The sequence below is a fragment of the Dama dama genome, chromosome 25, assembly GCF_033118175.1.
Source record: "Dama dama isolate Ldn47 chromosome 25, ASM3311817v1, whole genome shotgun sequence".
In the NCBI taxonomy this organism is placed as follows: Eukaryota; Metazoa; Chordata; class Mammalia; order Artiodactyla; family Cervidae; genus Dama; species Dama dama.
The window spans coordinates 33,879,050-33,901,299 of NC_083705.1; the positions used below are offsets into that span (position 1 = coordinate 33,879,050).

A 22,250-nucleotide genomic window follows, 5' to 3' on the forward strand; every position below is an offset into this window, starting at 1 on the left:
AAGCATCTTTTAATTTCATGGCTGCAGTCACCATCTGCAGTGATTTTGGAGCTCAAGAAATAAAGTCTGTCACTGTTTCCATTGTTTCCCCACCTATTTGCCATGAAGAGACGGAACTGGATGCCATGATCTTAGTTTTCTGAATGTTGAGTTTTAAGCCAACTTTTTCACTCTCCTCTTTCACTTTCATCAAGAGGCTCTTTAGTTCCTCTTCACTTTCTGCCATAAAGGTGGTGTCATCTGCCTATCTGAGGTTATCGATATTTCTCCTGGCAATCTTGATTCCAGCCTGTGCTTCCAGCCCGGCATTTTGCATAATATACTCTGAATATAAGTTAAATAAGCAGGGTGACAATATACACCCTTGACATACTCCTTTCCCGATTTGGAACCAGTCTGTTGTTCCATGTCCAGTTCTAACTGTTGCTTCTTGACCTGCATACAGATTTCTCAGGAGGTAGGTAAGGTGGTCTGGTCTCTTGAAGAATTTTCCAGTTTGTTGTGATTCACACAAAGGCTTTGGTGTAGTGAGTAAAGCAGAAGTAGATGTTTTTACTTATAGGATCATTTCCTTTTTATTAGAAGAATCATTTCTTAACCCTGCTATCTTATCAAACTATTTTGCCAATTCTCCTTCACTACTTAACTTCTGGAAATAGAGGTCTGCTTTTGTGGATAATTAAAACCCAGCAATTCCAAACAGTTACAAACAATTCCAAATAGTGATTTTTCTTTTTTTAGTAGAACAAGATCATTTTCACATGACCAGAAACACAGAGTGTTCCTCAGCACCCTCCAAATTATCCCTAGTACTGATGTTTCTACACTGTATGGTTTGTTTTGGGGAGGGAGAGAAGTATGAATAGTCTCAGATTTCTGTTAGTAATCACCAAAATCATCCTAAATGTTGGTGGAAACTGGTCCACAGACTGGGCCAGATGGTCTAGGAGACAGCACATTTTCCACACATCTTACTTAATGAGGTCATCAAACTGTGTTGGAAGTTTGGATACAGTTGGACCCCATATGACTACAGAGATAAAGGCAACAAAAGCAGTCTATATTTCTTAAAGACAAAACTCTGACTGGTTTTGTTGTCTTTTTTTCAACTGAGTATATAACAAGATTTTGTTATGTATTAAAAAAAAACCACATTGCTAATTATAACTTACTTTGCAAATTCAATTTTTCACATGTAGTGGTGGATAGATCAACAGGACATTTATATACATCTCCCATTCGGTCCTTAGGAAAGCCACTCCATGGTGAACCAACCAGTAACCTAGAAATAGGGATTTTATTTTCCATTAGACATTAAATGTTAGCTATAGGTAACATTAAAGGTAAAGCTGACCACAAAACAGTAAAAAATCCACATTTAATTTCAATTTAATAAGTGAACAGTTTCTATTTGCTCAGCTATAATTTGTTCTTTTTCTTTTCTTCTTAGCTGATGAAGAAACATGAACATCTGCAGTGCAGTGGTCTTGCCACAATACCTGGGAGGTCTCTCTAAAGCATTTCTGTCCAGTGGAAATACAATGCAAGTCACAAATGTGAGGCACATATGTAATTTTAAGTTTTCTAGTGGCTGCATCAATAAAACAAAAAAAAAGCAACAGATGAAATTAACTCATTTAGATAATATATTTTATTTAACTCAGTATATCCATACTAACTTGCAATCAATATTAAAATTACTGAGCTATTTAACATTCTTTTTCCATACTTAGTGCATGAAATTCACTGTGTATTTTATATTTTGAGCACAATCAAGTAACATGTCAAGTACTCTGTAGCCACAGGTGGCTAGTGGCTACCATACTGCTCAGTATAGCTCTAAAGAATGAAATAATATTAAAACCTAAAGCGAGAACTAACATCTGTTGAGTGTCTTCCATGCCCTAAGCACTTTCATATGTCATTTAGGGAGCACATAAGTTATCTAAGTGGCTTTATGTTTTACTGTCTATATAAGGAAACGCTCAGCAAAAATACAGAGCAATATTTACCCACAGCAATTACTGTGGGTCTCTCCTTATGCGCATCGTGTTGGAATACAGAAGCTGGAATACAGAAGCAGAGGTCAGAGATAGGTGCTAACATTTTCCTTTCGGTTAGTTTCACTTCCTACAGAGCTTTCCAAAAAGATACTATGCATTTCCCTATAGAATCACTGGACATTTCTGGCCAAGAATGGACAGAAAGCATCCACATAACAGTCTGATCTTTAGAAACTCCTGTAGGCTAACTACTCAGCAGCAACCAGTGACTAAGGAAACGTATTTGACTCAATGTTTTTTCCTTGTCAAAGTTGGGAAAGATTAGATTATTGATCTATGAAACTTAAATTCTTTATGATACTTCTAAATATTTTGTCATTATTGATTAAACAGCATGTGCTCAATTAAGTGCTATAGTGAATTAAGAAAAACCTAAGGCACGTTTATGTCTACTAAATGTAGTAAAACTATTTAAAAAATAACAAGTAAAAAAATAATCATAACAAATGGAAAGATATCAATAAATTGCTCTTGAAAAAAATTTAAATGGTCAAAGGAAGATAACATGGACATAGAAGGATGAGGCTGGTAGCTGGCATTCTTATCAAAGGGAGCAGCATAACAATCATGGAAAGAGGGAAATACAAATTATTTTGAAAGAGTTAATGATTCAGTAATAATCTTCTCCCCTTATCTTATACAAATATTCTCAAGCAAGTATTTTGTAGAGGATTCTAGAATACTTTAAACCAGTTAACTTTGATTAAGGTTAGAGTTGAAAGTTTTTGTCTTCTTATGAGTAGATACTTTACCTAATTTATCTGTTAAAATATTGTCTATAGAAACCATCTACAAGACAAAAAGACAGCCTAACGAATGGGAGAAAATATTTGCAAATGCTAAGACCAATAAGGGATTAATGTACAAAGTATAGAAACAGCTCCTACAACTCAACATCAAAGGAAAAAAAAAAACTTAAAAAAAAGGTAGAAAACCTGAATATAGTTTTCCAAAGAAGACATACAGATGGCCAACAGGCACACAAAAAGATCCTTAAGATCATTAATTACCACAGAAATGCAAATTAAAACCACAGTAAAATATCACTTCACACCTGTCAGAATAGCTATCATCAAAAAGACCACAAATAATGGATGTTAGTGAGGATACGGAAAAAAGGGAACCCTAGGACACTGCTGGTGGGAATGTAAATTGGCAGTCACTGTGAAAAACTGTGGAGGTTGCTCAAAAACTAAAAATACAACTATCTTATGACCCAGCAATTCTATTCCTGGGTATATATCTGGAAAAGAAAATGAAAATGCTAATTTGAAAAGATATGTGCACATCAATGTTCATAGCAACATTATTTACAATTGTCAAGATATAAAAGCAATCTAAGTGCCCATCAATAGATGAATGGATAAAGAAATATGGCATATACACACACACACATACATACACATATATGTATACATATATAAGTAGGTAAAGAGTCTGCCTGAAGTGCAAGAGAGTTGGTTCAATCCCTGGGTCCGGAAGATCTCCAGAGAAGGGAATGGCAACCTACTCCAGTATTCTTCCCTGGAGAATTCAGTGGACAGAGGAGCCTGGAGGGCTACAGACAGTCACAAAGAGTTGGATGTGACTGAGTGACTTTCACAAACACATACAATGGAATACTACTTAGTCATAAAAAGGATGACATTTTTATTATCAAACTTTATTTTAAAATTTTAGCATGCAAGTTTCCATCTATTTTGATTGAAAGAATTTTTAACTATAGAATATAGTTGGTCCCCTATAGGATAATGCAGCTTATATCACAAGTTCAACTTAAACCTTGAATTTGGAGTAAAACACATAAGAATGTTGCTAAATGTCCTCAATCACCACTTCCTTGCACTCTGGGGAAAGAAAATCCAGAGGTAGTGGGTGGGAACAGATGCTACGTAAGTATTAAGAATTCCACATGAGCTATTTTAAAATGTAAATCCTTTTCAATCTGAATTTTTTATTAGTTTTCAGCTAATAATTTCTTATGGTAACATTATAACAAGGTTTTATAAACATGCATCTGTAATTTTTACTTTAGTCACAAATACAGTGTTTTTGCTAAAAAAAAGAAAAAAAATGATATTTTGCCATTTGAAACAACATGAATGGACTTGGGGGTATTATGCCAAGTGAAATAAGTCAAACAGAGAAAGACAAATACTGTGTGATATCACTTATATGTGGACTCTAAAAAATAAAACAAACTAGTGAATATAACAGAAAAGAAACAGACTCACGGATACAGAGAACAAACTAGTGACTACCAGTGGGGAGGGGCGGAGGAGGAGCAATATAGGGGTAGGGGAATAAGAGGAACAAACTATTATGTATAAAATAAACAAGCTATAAGGATATATAGTCCCAAACAGGAAATAAAGTCAATACTTTATCATAACTCTAAATGGAATATAACTAAAAAATTGTGAACCACTTGTTGTACACCTGAAACTTTTACATTAATAATATTGTACATCAACTATGCCTCAATTAAAAAGTAATACATCAAAAATGTTGTCTATAAAGAGGAATGTGATAACACCAGGCATATAGGTTAAGATTTCTGAAAAAGATAGAAATTGATATGTTAGCTCTAAGTCCCAATATTTGCTTTAGTGTAGGAAGAGAATCAAGGAGCAGGATTTGAGGTGCATGTTGAGCACATCTGATGTTCTTCAAATTCATGACAACTCAGAGGAAATTAGGAAACTTATGAGGATTCTGCATTGTAAAACCTATCTTCCAGCAGCTTGATTTCTCCATTTCTACAAGTCTCTGGTCTTCATTCCATAGTGGGACTATACGGAATTACCTCTAACCTTTGTGTGCAGGATACATCTTAAAATGTAAGAAAGAAAGAGACTGAAAAATGAAAAAGAATATATATATATATATATATATATATAAAATGGAATCAATTTGCTGTACACTTGAAACTAACAACATCATAAATCAACTATGATAAAAAAAAAGAAAGAGACAATCTGGCCTTTGTTTGCTTTTCCAGCCCTGTTTTCTTCACATACTTTCCTGAAATCCTGTATTTGAGTCATTAGACTCTGATCTGGTGGAGAAGCTGGGTTCTTCTTGCTTCTAAACCTTCACACGTGCTGTTCTCTCCCTGGAAAAATTCTGCTCATTACTTAGGTCTCCCATTAGACAACCACTTCCTCCAAGAAGTCACCTGGTTCTTCCATATTTGAGCAAGGTGGATTTCCTAAGTAATTTCTTAGCCTCTGAACTTTCCCTGTCCTGGTTTTCATCACATTACCCTGTAAAGGTCTGCCCCCTGACTAAACACCACCCGCCCCCCAGGAAGGAAAAGTCCATGGGGACTAGGAATCCTGCCTATAGTACTGAGTGACTGTGTGTCAAATGAATGAATGAAAAAACTGAACAAACAAATGGATGATTCTACATTATTTTTTAAAATTTCTATTATAGTTGATTTACAATGTTGTGTTGATTCTACATTATTACCTGGCACTTCCCTTGTGGCTCAACTGGTAAAGAATCCGCCTGCAATGTAGGAGACCTAGGTTCGATCCTTGGGTTGGGGAGATCCCCCGGAGAAGGAAAAGGCTACCCACTCCAGTATTCTGGCCTGGAGAATTCCATGGACTCTATAGTCCATGGGGTCACAAAGAGTCGGACACAACTGAGCAAATTTCATATATACACACACACACGAGAATTCTCTTAAGGAAAAGTTGAATAGAAAATTTTTATTTCTTTTTGTCTGAATTAAAGATAAAATAAGCAAAAAAAAAGAGGTGAAAAAACTCCACCAAGTGGAGAAGAAAGCATTATATGGGTACTCTTCTGTCAATTGTTCCTGATTCAGTCTCCATGTAGCTACCACGTGTCAAACTCATGTCTTTATTTTTTAAACAAAGGCTGACTGAGGAGTCTGTAGGGAACAACACAGCACCTTATAGCAAGAAACTATAACAAAAAGTGTGGCTTTGCCCCTTTAAACTCTGGGGATTTATATTAATGACAGTAAATCTTACAACTGATGCTGTATAGGAGGCTTTCTGAATATTATTAAGTCCCTGTGTCAAATGGGTCTGAGATTATTTTATCTCCATTTTACAGATGGGATCACTGAGACAGATGAGCAACTTACTCATATTCACATGGGTCATGAAAGCCAAGCATAACTGATTCTGACGTCCAAGCTCTTAACCCTTAGGCTATTTATTCTCTTTCCTAAAAAGTGGCAAGAAGGCCTGGCAAAGGGCCCGGATTGGGAAAACTGAACATATGAGTTGGCTTCCAGAATCATTAAGGAGTAAAAACTGGAACCTGAGGGTCAGACCACACCTACTGAGAAGTGGGTTGTAGGCCCTGGCTGTGCTGGGTACAATCAGGTAAGGACAGCATATGTTCAGATAGCACCAAGTGTGGTCCTTCGGTGGCTTCTACTGCACACCTTTCCCATCTATTCTCAGCTTATTCCAGAGAAACACACCGAGAAACAAAAGTTGAGTGTTTCTCACCTAAAATGTAATCATTTTGTTCTTCTGGGCCTCCAGCCATAAAGCTGCATCACTAGCTACCCGTTTTCTCAGTGAGAAAGCTCAAAAGGCCACCTGCTGTTTCCTAGTGACTAAGTGTCCCTGGACACTCTCTCTTGGCCTCCTTCCACCTCATCCCAGAATTCAGGGTTGGATAACCTCATGGTACTGGGGGGTTATGACATCTCTACCACCACCATGAGAATTAGGGCCCCTGCCCCTGCCCCCATTCATCAGACAAGAAGAAATGAAGCCTCTGTGCAGCTATATGCCATTTAATAAGAAATTCATGAAAGGGCTTGAGATTCTCACACAGTCCAGTTCAGTTCACTCGCTCAGTTGTGTCTGACTCTTTGCGACCCCATGAACCGCAGCATTCCAGGCCTCCCTGTCCATCACCAACTCCCGGAGTCCACCCAAACCCAAGTCCATTGTGTCGGCAATGCCATCCAACCATCTCATCCTCTGTCGTCCCCTTCTCCTCCTGCCCTCAATCTTTCCCAGCATCAGGGTCTTTTCAAATGAGTCAGCTCTCCACACCTGGTGGCCAAAGTACTGGAGTTTCAGCTTCAGCATCACTCCTTCCAATGAACACCCAGGACTGATCTCCTTTAGGATGGACTGGTTGGATCTCCTTGCAGTCCAAGGGACTCTCAAGAGTCTTCTCCAACATTCTCACACAGAACACATAGAAATCTCTGGTGGCATCACACCACATTAAACTCTTAACACAAAACAATAGAGGACGGTGGCAAACCAGACCATTATGTCTGTTGAAGAACAGCAATGGTGTTTCCACTGTCTATGACTCATTCTTTAAATACTGAGAACCACATTAGTAAGTAGGTAGTCATAGGTCATACTAGTGATTACAGAGAAGGCTTGAAAACCCTTGGCCCATCTCCTTTTTTGGCAGTGTTTCCAGCAGATTGCACCCAGTGAAATCCTCGTTCCTGACAATTCTCCCTTAAGAGGAAAGGTTATGACATCACCCATGGCTACCCTGAGGGAACTGTGACATTCCCAAATTAATCAGACAGGAAGATGAGGGAGGCAGGTATATTTATCTACAAAATTTTATGTAATCAGCTATAGCAGGAAGAAACATGCCAGGAGAGAATGTTATAAAGGTCGGGGATAAGACACCTCAGCAGGTAAACTAAGTGTGATGAAGCCTCTCTGAAGTAACAGATTTAACTTAATCACAACCAGGCAAAGAGCTCCATGAAGAGTTGTGTGTGCTGATTCTCAAAACAGAGCAAAATCCCAAGATATAAACTTTTCTTTTCCTACAGTGAAACTGGGAATTCTTCCAAGACTACTTAAAATAACACTTACTGTTCAATTATCTTGTGGGAAAATAGTGATTATATAGAGTTCCAAAACATAGCCAATTTGCCCACCTCCAGTGGAATTCAAAATACTTTGTTTAGTTAGTAAATAATATTTATGTTGGTGTAGGTAGTTTTAAACCCACAATCCAGGGGCTGTTATAAATATCTTCCTTTGGTCTGTGAGTCTCTAAGCTCTCCAAGCATTTCTTTGATACTAGAGATTTTCCCAGAGATTACTGACAGAGGTGTACTTAAAATACTAGGGCAAAGTATGTTTTATTTGATTCAATACCTATTTCTTGAGGTCCTAGGAGACTGACATGTTGTACAACTCTAGGGAGTTCCATTCCCACATGAATGGTGTGCCTTGGCCTTGTGCAGTGTACAACCTGTGAAACTGTACATGGTGGCCAGGCAAACTATGTGCCAGACTTAATTCTAGGCATGGGGGATACATTAGTGACTAAATTAGTCAAACATTTATGGCCTCAGACTTCTCTGATGGTACAGTGGATGAGTCTGCCTGCCAATGCAGGGGCCTTGGGTTCTATCCCTGGTCTGGGAAGATTCCACATGCATGGAGCAGCTACGCCCATGCTGCACAGCTACTGACCCTGCATTCTAGAGCTGGAGGGCTGCAGCTACTGAGCCCTTGTGCTACAAGTACTGAAGCCCATGCACCTAAAGCCTATGCTTCACGACAAGAGAAGTTATCAAAATGAGAAGCTGCAACAGAGAGGAGGCCCCATTTGCCTCTGCTAGAAAGCCCATGCCCCATACAACTAAAAATAAATAAACAGACTAATAAATACATAACATTTAAAAAAATCATGGCCTCACAGAAGTTACCTTCTAGTGGGAAAAACAGACAATAAATGTAATGAGTAAGTAAAACATATGGCAATGGTAATCAGTACTTTGTGGGACAAGTGAGGATGGCAGAGTGAAGAGTGTGGGGTGGAGGGTGTTGCAATCTTTATTAGGAGGGCCAGGAAAGGTCACCGAGAAGGTGACATTTACGTAAAGAGTTGAAGGAGGGAAAGGAGTAACATCATAAGACTCTGGTGGAAGAGAAGTCCTGACTACAAGAACAGCAAGTGCAAAAGCCCTGTGGCTGGCGCAGAATGCACGAGGGGGAAATGGTAGGAGATGAGGTCATGTTAGTAATGGGCCTTGATCACACAGAGCCTTGTATGAAACTGTAAGGACTTGTTTTTCCCTCTGAGTGAAATATGAGAAAGCCACCGGAGGGTTTTGAGCACAGTATTGACACAATCTGACGTATTTTAGAAGGATTTTGAAGGTTCCTCTGTTGAGAATGATTGCATGGGAGTAGAGGTGGAGCAGGTGAGGCACTCACAAGGCACATGGCATGATGCAGGTAAGAGGTGATGCCAGGCTCTTGTGGGGCTGGCAGAAGGGAAGGTGGTGACAAGGCGGTGACAATATATTTTAAATGTATTTTGAAGGTAGGACCAGCAGTATTTCTTGAGAAGTTAGTTTTGGAAGAAAAACAAAGCAAAGGGTGAGCCCAAGGTTGTCAGCAAGAATTAAAAGTAACCAAGTGGCCATTATCAGATAAGGAGGATATGACCAGTAGAGCAAGATTCTTCAGTAAAGGAAGCTTAGAAGTTCAGAGGGAGGTATTTTCAGTTGGAAATGTCTATCAGCCATCCAGAGTTGTTTTGTCTGGCATTAGAAGTCTATTGTATGTAATACCCACATTAAGATGAGACATGTCAAAGCCTATAGCTTATAAATATAAATATTATTCCTTATATTGTTTAGTTCCAGGCCACTGACAACACAAGGAGTCCAGTGAGTTCCATATGGCTACTTGCTCGCAACATAAAAGGAGTTTGTCATGGGAAGAATTCACCTGTAACGACTTTCCATCTCTAGGAAGGAAGAAGGCAGGTAAGAGCTCATTTTTAGCTCTTGGTTGGGAAGCACTGCTATTATAATTTACTAGCTAAACTCTAGCATACGTTTCAAGGCAATTTTAGCCTCCTGACCTCATTATGCTTCCAGACTTCTCTGGTTTCCAGGTTGCTTCCTCAAATAGTGGGATGGCTACATCCTCAAGATCTTTCGGTTCCCCAATGCAAAGTCCACTGACCTCATTATTGCTAGAACATCTTAAGCCTATTGTTTTATCTCACAAAACCCTGGAAATCAGCTTTTGCACTGGAAGCAAATGAATCAATAAAAACTGATTCTGTTACACTGACTCATCCAACATGCAGTTTTCCTGAAGTTAAAATCAAAAGCCAAAAGACTCAATTTAATGCCTTGTGACGATAAAAATTCCACATTCTTGTGCCCTGGTGGGGAGGAAAGGAATGCTTTTAAGGTCACACATTTTTATGTCTCAAAGTCCATGAGACAGTACCTTTTAACTAGGTGCTTCAGCAGATAGCTATCAATGGAAAGAACTGGAAAAGAAACAATATTTGTAAACTACAGTTTATCAGGCACATTTTAACATGTATTATCTACTTTCATCCTTATAAATATCCTGTGAGGTCAGATATTATAAATATTCCTGTTTCCATATAAAGAAATCCAACTCTAAGAGTCTGATTGGCAACAAAACCTAGATCTGCACTTATGTCCTTTCACTCCGAACCTCCAGTTCTTTCTGTCATACTAAGCTGGCTTAGAACTCTTCCAGGAGAGCTACTCACTGTGGTTCCATCATCTGGGTCCTAACCAAATTAACAAATAGGCTCTACCTATGCCACTTAGCATTTACCAGATCCTTCTTAAGACAGAGTCAATGGATGGAGAAGTTTCAGACAAGTAATCACCAGGAAGGGGTGGGTGGGAAAGTGTGTGTGAGTGTGTGTGGGAGTATGTGTGTGGGGGAGTGTGTGTGTGTCCCAGCACCGTCATGAATGAACTTGTTTTAAAAATAGACCTTCAGGCATTAACACAGAGGGAAGCTTGAAATGATAAGACAAGGTTGTGAGGCTAGATGTGAAGAATTGATTCTTTTGAAAAAACCCTGATGCTGGGGAAGATTGAAGGTGGGAGGAGAATGGGACAACAGAAAATGAGATGGTTGGATGGCATCACCGACTCAATGGACATGGGTTTGAGTAAACTCCAGGAGTTGGTGATGGACAGGGAGGCCTGGTGTGCTGCGGTCCATGGGGTCACAAAGAATCAGACATGACTGAACGACTGAACTGAACTGACTGAGGTGGTGGGGCATGGAGGATTTTCACAAATCACAGAAGGTCTCCAGAGTCTCTGGCTCAGCAGATCTATTCCACAGGCAAGTCACAAAAGCTGGGCATGTATGTGTGACCCTATCTGTGGATACACACACAAATTTGTGTCCAGAGCTGGGGAAGGAAGAAGTTAGTTGGAGCAGGGAATATTTAAAGTGCCCTTTCTGCTGTTATGCGAATCACTGAAAAAATGTACCCATAAAGATGATTTTAACTTAGCGGAAAAAAATTAGCAACTATGGTGTGACAAAGGTAGGTAAATCAACACTGGAGTGGTCTATGGAGCTCTAAAAGGAACTTGGTTGCCTATTTACCCTGGCCCTACTGCCAGCCATGGGAAAGTCATTATTAATAGGAAACACACTACTTTATAGACCTACATTAATAGTGTTAGTTTAAGTATATGACAATAGCATAATAGTCATAAAAATATTAATGGTAAGTTTTTTAAACTTAAAAATACAAGAATATATTATAGTCAGACTTCTAAGCCTTTGTAGGATCAAAAATATGACTAAGTTAGAAGTTGGTGAAAATAACTAAAATGCAATAGAAGAACAAAAATATATATGTCATGGATTTAAAATAAAAGCAAACCTTATGAATAAACAAAGTAAGCATTTAAATGGCACTGCCAGAAAAACCTAATGGCAAGAGAATTTTATCTTTGGGAAGAGACATAAAGGATGATGTTGGCTGATATTTAAAGTGGGAAGGGGGATCGGGATGGGGAATACATGTAACTCCATGGCTGATTCATGTCAATGTATGACAAAACCCACTTCAATATTGTAAAGTAATTAACCTCCAACTAATAAAAATAAATGAAAAAAAAAAATAAAGACAAATATAATGAAAGACAAAGACATGATTATTTTGGAAAAGGGATCAGAATAGCATTCTTGGCCAAGAAGAAGAAGAAATGGACCAAAATTAATCTAATATTGCATGGGAGCTAAACTGTGACAGATGAGAGATGGCTGAGGAAGAAGTGGTGGGTAGAGAGAGGTGGGGAGGAACAAGTCATTAAAAATCCTGAGTTTGCTTCTATACATTTTTACAAAGAGCTGGTGAGAATATCTCATATATGCACAGTAGTTTAGTTTTTGAAGTGCTTTACTTTTATTTTCTCACAAAACTTCTGCTTTGGTCAGGATGCCATTTTCTTTGTGATCCAGAGAGGCTCTGTGACTCTCCCAAAGTCACCCAGCTGGTGGTGGGGAAACTGAGGGTAAAACCCTTTTGTTCTAGCTCTTGGCTAATCTGACAAATCTCTGTCTATCAGAGAATGAAAAGACAGATGGGAACTGTCATCCCAGATAATACTTTTTTTTTTTTTTTTTTTAATTAGTTGGAGGCTAATTACTTCACAACATTTCAGTGGGTTTTGTCATACATTGATATGAATCAGCCATAGAGTTACACATGTTCCCCATCCCGATCCCCCTTTTTGTAACAATTTTTAATTAAAAATGCTGAATGAAGTTCATCTTTCTTTAAAAACTTTACATGAAAATTATATTTAAATATTATTTATAAATGCCAATTACATTCTCCCATGTTCTTCCCTGGACACAAAAAAACATGCCCATTTGGAACACCTTATTCCTGTATTAATCTGTGTGATCTGTGTGTGTGCATGCTAAGTCATGTCAGTCGTGTCTGACTCTTTGAGACTTTATGGATTGTAGCCCACCAGACTCCTCTGTCTGTGGTATTCTCCAGGCAAAAGTATTGGAGTGGGTTGCTATGCCCTCCTCCAGGGGATCTTCCCAACTCAGGGACTGAACATGTGTCTCTCGAGGCTCCCGCATTGCAGGTGTATTCTTTACCTCTGAGCCACTGGGGAAGCTGCTTGTATTAATCTACCCTATGCTTATTACTTCTTAGCTCTGTAAACTTAGACAACTAACAAAGCTTTCTAAGTCTCACCCCTTTATCACTTATAAAATGGGTAATAATTTGACAAAACTCTTAGAGTCATCATGAGTATTATGTGTTGGCTAAGAATTTACTAGCATTGATATTGCCAATATACTATATGACATAATCATTGCTGTTTGTGCAGAATTGAATGTTACTTTTTTATTGTTTATCTAAAATTCCCTTACAAGAGGTATCTCATACACCCTGTTATATTTATAATATACATAATGCTTTATTACATTTTTCTTAATTAAAAATTAGAATCTATAATATATATAGATGGAAGGGTTTTTATTTTTGGCTATGAAACATGTTCAGGGCTTCCCTGATGGCTCAGTGGTAAAGAATCCACCTGTAATGCAGGAGACACAGGAGATGCAAAAGTATAATAAATAAAACCCAGCAAAGGACTCAAGATCAGTTTGCTGAAATCTTATAGATCCCTGCCTATACATTCTTAGAAACATGGGGCACATGAACAGATAAAGTTTGTACTTTGAAAATAGCAGAGTGTGACTTAAGAAAACTCTTCCCTGGATTGGGAAGATCCCCGAAGAAGGAAATGGCAATCCACACTAGTACTCTTGCCAAAAAAATCCCATGGACAGAGAAGCCTAGTGGGCTATAGTCCAAAGGGTCACAGAGGTGGACACAGAGGTAAGCACTCATGACACATATTCATTGTATTTCTCCTTCTAAAGAGCAAGCATGCACTGGTCCTCACTACAACAAGAAAATACATTTCTACAACTGGAAATACCCTCAATTCCCAGACAGTCCCCGTCACACAAGAGATTGCAGTGTTCTAAGATTTTTGAGTCATATAATGAGTTCAGATGATTCTTGAGACGGGCCCACAGATTAGACAAACAGAAACAGTACACATCACCACAGGCTTCCAAGAAATGACGTTAAATGTATCACAATCCTTTGTAAAACTGTGATAAGGATTGATTGCATCACCTACATCTGAACATCCTGTATATAAAAGGAGGGCTCCAAAGTAGGGTGACCCTCAGCCTACACTGGAGGGAGAACAGACCCCAGCCTTACTTACAGGAAGAGGAGCACCGTGGAGCTCTACTTGGGAGGTAATCTTGCTTTTAAAATCATCCAGCTCATAAAAGACCATGATAAAATTTCAAGAACTTGCAAAGCATATCAACACTCTTTTTAAAGTAAAAGTCCACAGTGTAATAAAAGTATAACAAATGAAACCAGCAAAGGACTCAAGATCATTTTGTTAAAATTTTATAGATCCCTGTGCAAAATATGCCAATACATTCTTAGAAACATGGGGCACATGGAACAGATAAAGTTCTTTAAAGATAAAGTTTGTACTTTGAAAATAGCAGAGTGTGACTTAAGAAAACTCAGGCTAGAGCTTTAAGTGAGTTTTCAGAAGGCAGGAAAGGGCTGAGAGATGAGGTCGGGGGTTCAACAAGACAGACTGTAAAGAAAGTCAAAGTGAGCTGAGGAGAAAACTACCAGAACAGCAGCTTTCCATTTTTATTCCCTTTTTACAGTAAGGGAGTGAAAAAATAGAGAGAGAGATGTGTGAGTGTGTGTGTGTGTGTTACATATATAAAGTCTAAGGGAAAAAGACTCATAGTTTATTAAAGGAATTCATAGCAATCTCACTTTCTGTGCCCAAAGTTAACTTGATTAATATCAGAAGGAAAGTTAATGTTAAAACAGTCTTTCCCACATCTGCTACTCCCATAATGTCTGCGTGATTGTCATAAATTAGGAGTGGGGAGGGGCACAGTGCCAACTGTCAAAACAAATAGGCCATTCTGGATTCCAAGTTTCATAGTATTTTCCTTGATCCCGGGAGTCATGAAAGCTGCTGGTGCTAACCTCGGCCACCCCAGCACTGGAGCGGGAAAACCCACTCACACCTGGATCCTGCCCCAGCCCTGCCCCCTGAGCAAGGAACCTGGGCGGCGTCAACTAGTGAGAGAAGTCAGGAGGGAACCCTGTCCCTCTAGTGTCTCGGGTCTTGGGAAGAGAAAATGAGCTCTCAACAGTAAGTTAATATAGCAAATGACACTAGAGGAACACAAACGCTGTTAACTTTGGGGGTGGCACTTCTGCCCCTGGCATTATTCATGGCTGCCTGATCTGCACATCCGTCTTCCTCACTGACTATTCCACATGCCTTAAAGTCAAGGTCTATGCTTTGTACTTTCTGCACCTCATAAGCATCCAGCCTGTGGTGCGTTAGAAGATCATGTCCATGACTTGGATTTTACAGGGCCAGATCAGGGAGTGACTAGGCTAGCATGTCAGGCCAGCTTATGTTCTCTTTCCTTCCTGCTTCACACCCCCACAGGGTGTAGCCCTCAGGTAAGACCTCCCTTCTCTGCTTCCTGGATGTGGGGTTTGCACAAACCAGCTGGTGGTTGTACTAGGCTTGAGGAAAGAAGTCCTTGACAAGCCTCACCATACATCTTAACAGAAAGCTCTGTGTTTATGTATCTTTCAGTAATGTCACGAGAAGGTCAAGGCAGGATTTAGAAATGTCTGGGGTCCTTGGTCTTGAAATAACCCTGTCAGTACCAGATTCTCACCACAAATTAATACATTTGTCTTTTTAAACATTTTTATTTTATATTGGAGCACAGCTGGTTAGCAATGTTGTGTTAATTTCAGATGTACAGCAAAGTGATTCATTTATATATATGCATACATCTATTCTTTTTCAAATTCTTTTCCCATTTAGGTTATTACATAGTATTGAGCAGAGCTCCCTGTAATGCGTTTGTCTTCTAGCAATGCTTTCTGTACTTAAAGGGAATCTTAGAGAGAGAAAGGAGACAGGGCTCACTTGGCCAGCACTCTGCCTGCTAGATTCCTGTCAACTTTGTCCCTTTGGGTAACTTCCAACCCACAAAGTGGCCAGTGGCTGAGCTGCCAACAATCCTTGCCATCTCTAATACCATCTATTGCTGATGGTGGCTCTTTCTCTGTACCAGAAAAACTGTTACTTAAAAAGAATCACCTCAAGTTTAATGCCAGGTTGTCCTCAGCAAGGCCATGCCTACGAAGTGGACCATCAGAACTCGTCTGAAGGTCTTGTTCAGCTTCTATGTCAGTCGGTCTATGAGAGATCACTTTGTAGACTACCTCAAGTGAACCAACTGAACTAGGACTTTCATTCAGTAATCAAGAAAATAGTTACTGACCATCTACTCAACATCAGCTGCCACTCTTGGTTCTGAGCACACACCAGTGCCTACACTCAGAGACAGAGCAGAAGATGGGTCATGGGCGTATAAACACATAAAGATAGTAACAACGGCTGTTCAGAAAATAAAAGGCTAGAGACAACTGGGAGCGGTTGTGAAGTGCTAATTCAGACAGGTTGGTTCTGAAAGGTCTCTTTGAGAAGGAGGCATTTGAGCTGAAACTGAGAGGTAAGAGTGAAAATCTTGGGAAGACAGTCCCTTCCAGGAGAAAAGCAGTACACCAAAGCCCTGAAGCAGGAATGAGTTAATACTCTTCTCCTGCTTGTTCACCTCTACTCTTAAGACCCAGCTCATGGTTCACCTCTTCTATGATGCCATCTGAGACACACTACCCTCTTGAGTATCATTTCATTTTGTTTCCCCATCATAGAGAAAGGCACACACCAAAATGTGAATCATAGGGATCCTGAATGTTTGAATTCCATTTTTTTAGAGCACCAGACGTAAGTTCATGAAGGAAAAGGGGTATAAATTATAGCCCTTATTTGATAAACTAATAACTGCCAATTTAATCATCAGAAAAAGCTCTAAATGAGCTAGGATCTGCCTGGAGTTTTCTGCTGCAACAGGGAGCATGAATGCTTGTAAGGACCCCTGGTCACCTGGAGTAGGGAATCCTGACTTAAAATGAAGCCATTAGACAAAGCTTTGCTGAAGGAGAAAATGTAAGGAACAATTCTGCCATCTAGAAATGGTCCAGAGGTAGCGTTAGCTAGTTGAACACTTACAAAACCTAATGGATACCAGTTTACAGAGTAAGAAAGGAAGACAAATCTATCCATCTACCTACCCGTCTATCTGTTTATCTATCATCAAATGGTCAAAATCTGGTATTATGAATTCACAATGGAATATTTAGAGAAAACTTTCTATCTAGGTTTTTTTTTTTTTAAAGTACTTTTAAGACATCCCTCTAATTATCAATCTGATATTTACCAAGTCTGAAAGAAAAATTCTTCATTTAAGGATATTTGAGGGCTACCAATTAATAACATTTTCATGCATCAATCTGAACAAGAAATTGTAGTCAAATATTAAATTTATTTAATGATTTTACTGAAAACATAAAAGAATGTTCTTACCAGTTGCCTTCTGGATTTATAAACTGCTGCACTGCATAGCCAAACTGTTCACTTGAAGGACCAGAAAATATCTTCGCTTTTGGGAGACCAACATTGTATGCCACACAACAGTTTAAAATGCCTATTAAAGAAAAAGGAAAACAGTCCATATTTACATTTTGTGAATATAAGGTTGTAATATAATTCTCAAAGGCCACTTAAAAAAAAAACCAATTGAACTAATAATTATTCTCCATTAATGCTTACCAAGAGTTTTAAGTATTAATTTGAGGCCCTGGCAGCATGCTAACTACTTTATTTGCATGACTCACTATTTCATTTGGCCTCATAGCAACTCTAGAATATGATTGCTATTATTATACTTGCTTTGCAGAAATTTCTGAAGTTGTTGGAAACATGTGTGTCTCAGGTAGAAAGGGATAAGGGAAGGCCAGGATAAGGCTGTCTGACTGAAGAGCTTGAACTCGTAAACCACATATTACCTTTAGGGATTCTTAAGTAACTCCGGTTCTATTTGCCCTTCCTAATGCAAGAAGACTCTAAGCCACCCGAAGGCAGGGTCAGAGGGTTATCTTCTATTTCTCCTGAAGATCTTGACATGAACTCTATCTATATGAAATGTCTGTTGGTAAAGCTTTGCTGACTACATCAAAGGAGTTAAAAAAAAAAAACACAGCTGCTTGAAAATTGTTTCCTTTCTTTCAGAAGGGATCACTTTTGAGGATGAAAATGTAGGGAAAGGGGTCAGATGTTTTATTCCAGCAGGAACTGCAGAAGTGGTTTTGCTTTTTGATGTGTCTTTCTGAATACTCGAGAAACAATATTCATTTTCAAAAACAACAAAGGCCCTGATAGGATAAAACCTGGATAGATCTTTTTGAAAAACCTTGTTTTTGATGGAAAGAAAAGAGGGGAAAGAGTCAGGTTGATGAAGACCACCCTCTCTGACCCTGATGGCATTGACACTGGCTGTACTGCATTCTGGAGAAAGAAGGTAGTGTGGACATTTATATCCTCTATGGAGATGGGATGGGGTTTCCCAGGTGGTGCTAGTGGTAAAGAACCTGCCTGCCAATGCAGGAAACATAAGAGACGCGGGTTTGATTCCTGGGTTGGGAAGATCCCTGGAGAAGGAAATGGCAACGCACTCCAGTGTTCTTGCCTGGAGAATCCCCATGGAGAGAGGAGCCTGGCGGGCTACAGTCCATGGGGTCGCAAAGAGTCAGACATGACTGAAGCGACTTAGGGCATAGCGATGGGAACAGGCTTCAAGCTGTTTGAGATCAGTAGTTATCTTTGCAGACACTGAAGGCAATGTGAGTTCTTCAAAACTGACATCAAAGTTCCATAACTATGCGTCTTCACAAAGGAATACCCTACTTTCTGGGCAACACTGAAAGGGCATGGAATACCCTACTTTCTGGGCAACACTGAAAGGGCATTATTGTTTCAGGCATTGAAAGGATGGAGGAAAAGGGCTGGCTCTCCTGTTATGCCCTTGTACTTCGGGAGCAGATTCTGAAATGTGCTCCAAAAGGAATAACGAGGTCAGTGATGAAGCTTTGGGGACTGAAAGTAGTTGACGTCCCTCTTTACATGCCAAAATCATTCCACCATAGATGTTTTCACTCAAGAGTGCTCAGCTCATTATTGGCTTTTTTTTAGAAATAATGTGCTGCCAGGAAGAGAAGGACAAACAATTTTCAAATACTCTATAGCAAACACTACACAGCTTTACATTTGCAGATTTTCTCCTTAATATCATTTTTTTTTCAAATGCACCACTCCTTTATCCTTTTCAGGAAATTAAATGCAAGTGAAAATAACACAGTGTTGGAAGCAGAGAACCAGAACTGACTTTCAGAATACTGGTGTTTCCAATCAAGAATTTAACTTTGCCCCATTGTACAGAACTCCGTAAATCTTATTTAAATATGTTACCAATTATCTAATGAATCAGTAAAAGCTTGGGGAGGTAATGCCAAACTGTCCCCTCTTTTAAAATATTTAATGCTGGAAAGGCCACATATGGCTATATGTGTGTATATGTGTATGTGTGTGTGTATATATATATATATATAAAATGACCTCATTTTCCCCCCATTAATTAGACACTGGCAGATCATGTCATGACATGAAATCATGATAGGCTCCATTTTATCACCTAGCAGTTAAGTTTTATTACATATATGTGTGCATATACACATATATATATATATACTATGTGTATACATACACTTATGTACATGTATCAGTTCAGTTCAGTTTAGTTACTCAGTCATGTCCACTCTTTGCGACCCCATGGACTACAGCATGCCAGGCCTCCCTGTCCATCACCAACTCCTGGAGTTTACTCAAACTCATGTCCATCAAGTCAGTGATGCCATCCAACCATCTCATCCTCTGTTGTCCCCTTTTCCTACTGCTTTCAATCTTTCCCAGCATCAGGGTCTTTCAAATGAGTCAATTCTTCACATCAGGTGGCCAAAGTATTGGAGTTTCAGCTTCAACATCAGTCCCTCCAATGAACACCCAGGACTAATCTCCTTTAGGATGGTCTGGTTGGATCTCCTTGCAGTCCAAGGGGCTCTCAAGAGTCTTCTCCAGCACCACAGTTCAAAAGCATCAATTCTTCAATGCTCAACTTTCATTACAGTCCAACTCTCACATTCACACATGACTACTGGAAAAACCATAGCCTTGACTAGACAGATCTTTGTTGGCAAAGTGATGTCTGTGCTTTTTAATATGCTGTCTAGGTTGGTCATAACTTTCCTTTCAAGGAGAAATGAAATCTTTTAATTTCATGGCTTCAAAAACAATCGGCAGTGATTTTGGAGCCCCCAAGAATGAAGCCAGTCACTGTTTCCACTGTTTCCCCATCTATTTGCCATCAAGTGATGGGACCGGATGCCATGATCTTAGTTTTCTGAATGTTGAACTTTAAGCCAGCTTTTTCACTCTTCTCTTTCACTTTCATCAAGAGGCTCTTTATTCTTCCCTTTCTGCCATAAGGGTGGTGTCATCTGCATATCTGAGGTTATTGATATTTCTCTCAGCAATCTTGATTCCAGCTTGTGCTTCATCCAGCCCAGCATTTCTCATGATGTACTCTGCATAGAGGTTAAATAAGCAGGGTGACAATATACGGCCTTGACATACTCCTTTTCCTATTTGGAACCAGTCTGTTGTTCCATGTCCAGTTCTAACTGTTGCTTCCTGACCTGCATACAGGTTTCCCAAGAGGCAGGTATTCCCATCTCTTTCAGAATTTTCCACAGTTTATTGTGATCCACACAGTCAAAGGCTTTGGCATAGTCAATAAAGCAGAAATTGATGTTTTTCTGGAACGCTCTTGCTTTTTTGATGATCCAGCAGATGTTAGCAATTTGATCTCTGGTCCCTCTGCCTTTTCTAAATCCAGCTTGAACATCTGGAAGTTCACAGTTCACGTATTGCTGAAGCCTGGCTTGGAGAATTTTGAGCATTACTTTGCTACACTGTGAGATGAGTGCAACTGTGCAGTAGTTCGAACATTCTTTGGCACTGCCTTTCTTAGGGATTGGAATGCAAACTGACCTTTTCCAGTCCCATGGCCACTGCTGAATTTTCCAAATGTGCTGGCATATTGAGTGCAGCACTTTCATAGCATCATCTTTCAGGATTTGAAATAGCTCAACTGGAATTGCATCACCTCCACTAGCTTTGTTTGTAGTGATGCTTCTTAAGGCCCACATGACTTCACATTCCAGGATGTCTGGCTCTAGGAGGGTGATCACACCATCATGATTATCTTACACACATATATAAAATATTAGTTAAAAATGTAAATCATATCATCTTTCTGCTTAAAATACCCCAATGTCTGAGAATAAAATCTAATTTCCTTACCAGAGTTTCAAAAGTCCTTCATGATCTGGCCCCTATGTATCTGGTGACTTTCACTTTCCACCACCCTCTCCACTCACTGGATTCCAGCCACAATGGCTCTCCTTCTGTCCCTTGAACACATCCTATTCACTCTGCTTATGGCGTTTGCAGCATCCAGACCCACTGCCTAAAACACTCTTCTCAATTCAGTATTTATGTCCTGCCATCTATCCATCACTTAGATCTTTGCTCAAACAGGTCTCTGCTATCCTTGTAGAGACTGCCCCTGACTCATCTACCAGTTTACATCCTCCTCAATCATTATGCTACTATCACAGCACTTATCATCCGAAATGATCTTGTGTATCTGCATTGTTTTGTCTCTGTTTGCCTACTAAAACCTAAGCAACTTCAGAGTCCAGAACTTATTTCTTTTATTCACTCTTATTTTCTCAGCACCTAGGATAATATTTGTGGTATGAAGTAAATATTTAATGAATATATGTTATTTGATGATGATATGGAATATAGGCAAAATTAAGAGATGAAAGAGAATTCATACTCATATCATTCTAATGCGAGTACAGATAATTTGGATATACTATTTCCTTCTAGTATTTTTTCCAATATTTGAACCGTAATGTATATTCGAATTTGTAGCCTACTATTTCTTAATGCTTATGTTGGCCTGCCTATATCAGAATCACCTTGATTCATTTGATCCCCACAACACTGTGAAACAGCAAAACTAGGGATTATTAGAGGTTAGATGTCTTTCTTGCTCAATGTCACTCAATTGGTGGCTGAGATCTGAGTCTTGGTCTGGCTCATCATGTCAACCGTATAGTCCAGAATTTCTATTTGTAAATAGTCTGCTCATTTTTCTCACAAAACATGATCTTCTCCATCACAATGCCTTCATCCCACTGATTCTAAATCTCTTCTTACCTGATACATCAATCCCTCCCTAAAAG

At 39.2% G+C, this 22,250-nt stretch overlaps 1 protein-coding gene across 1 annotated transcript in view; it reads right to left on the bottom strand.

Annotated features, from left to right (window-relative positions):
- ITGA2 (integrin subunit alpha 2) overlaps nucleotides 1-22,250 on the bottom strand; it is a 106,402-nt gene that overhangs the window by 58,005 nt on the left and 26,147 nt on the right. The window contains exons 2-3 of the mRNA XM_061129812.1: nucleotides 17,407-17,527; nucleotides 1,173-1,282 (exon numbers count right to left, since the gene is read on the bottom strand). Of these exons, the coding sequence (XP_060985795.1) occupies nucleotides 1,173-1,282; nucleotides 17,407-17,527 (231 nt within the window). The remainder of the gene's footprint in view (nucleotides 1-1,172; nucleotides 1,283-17,406; nucleotides 17,528-22,250) is intronic.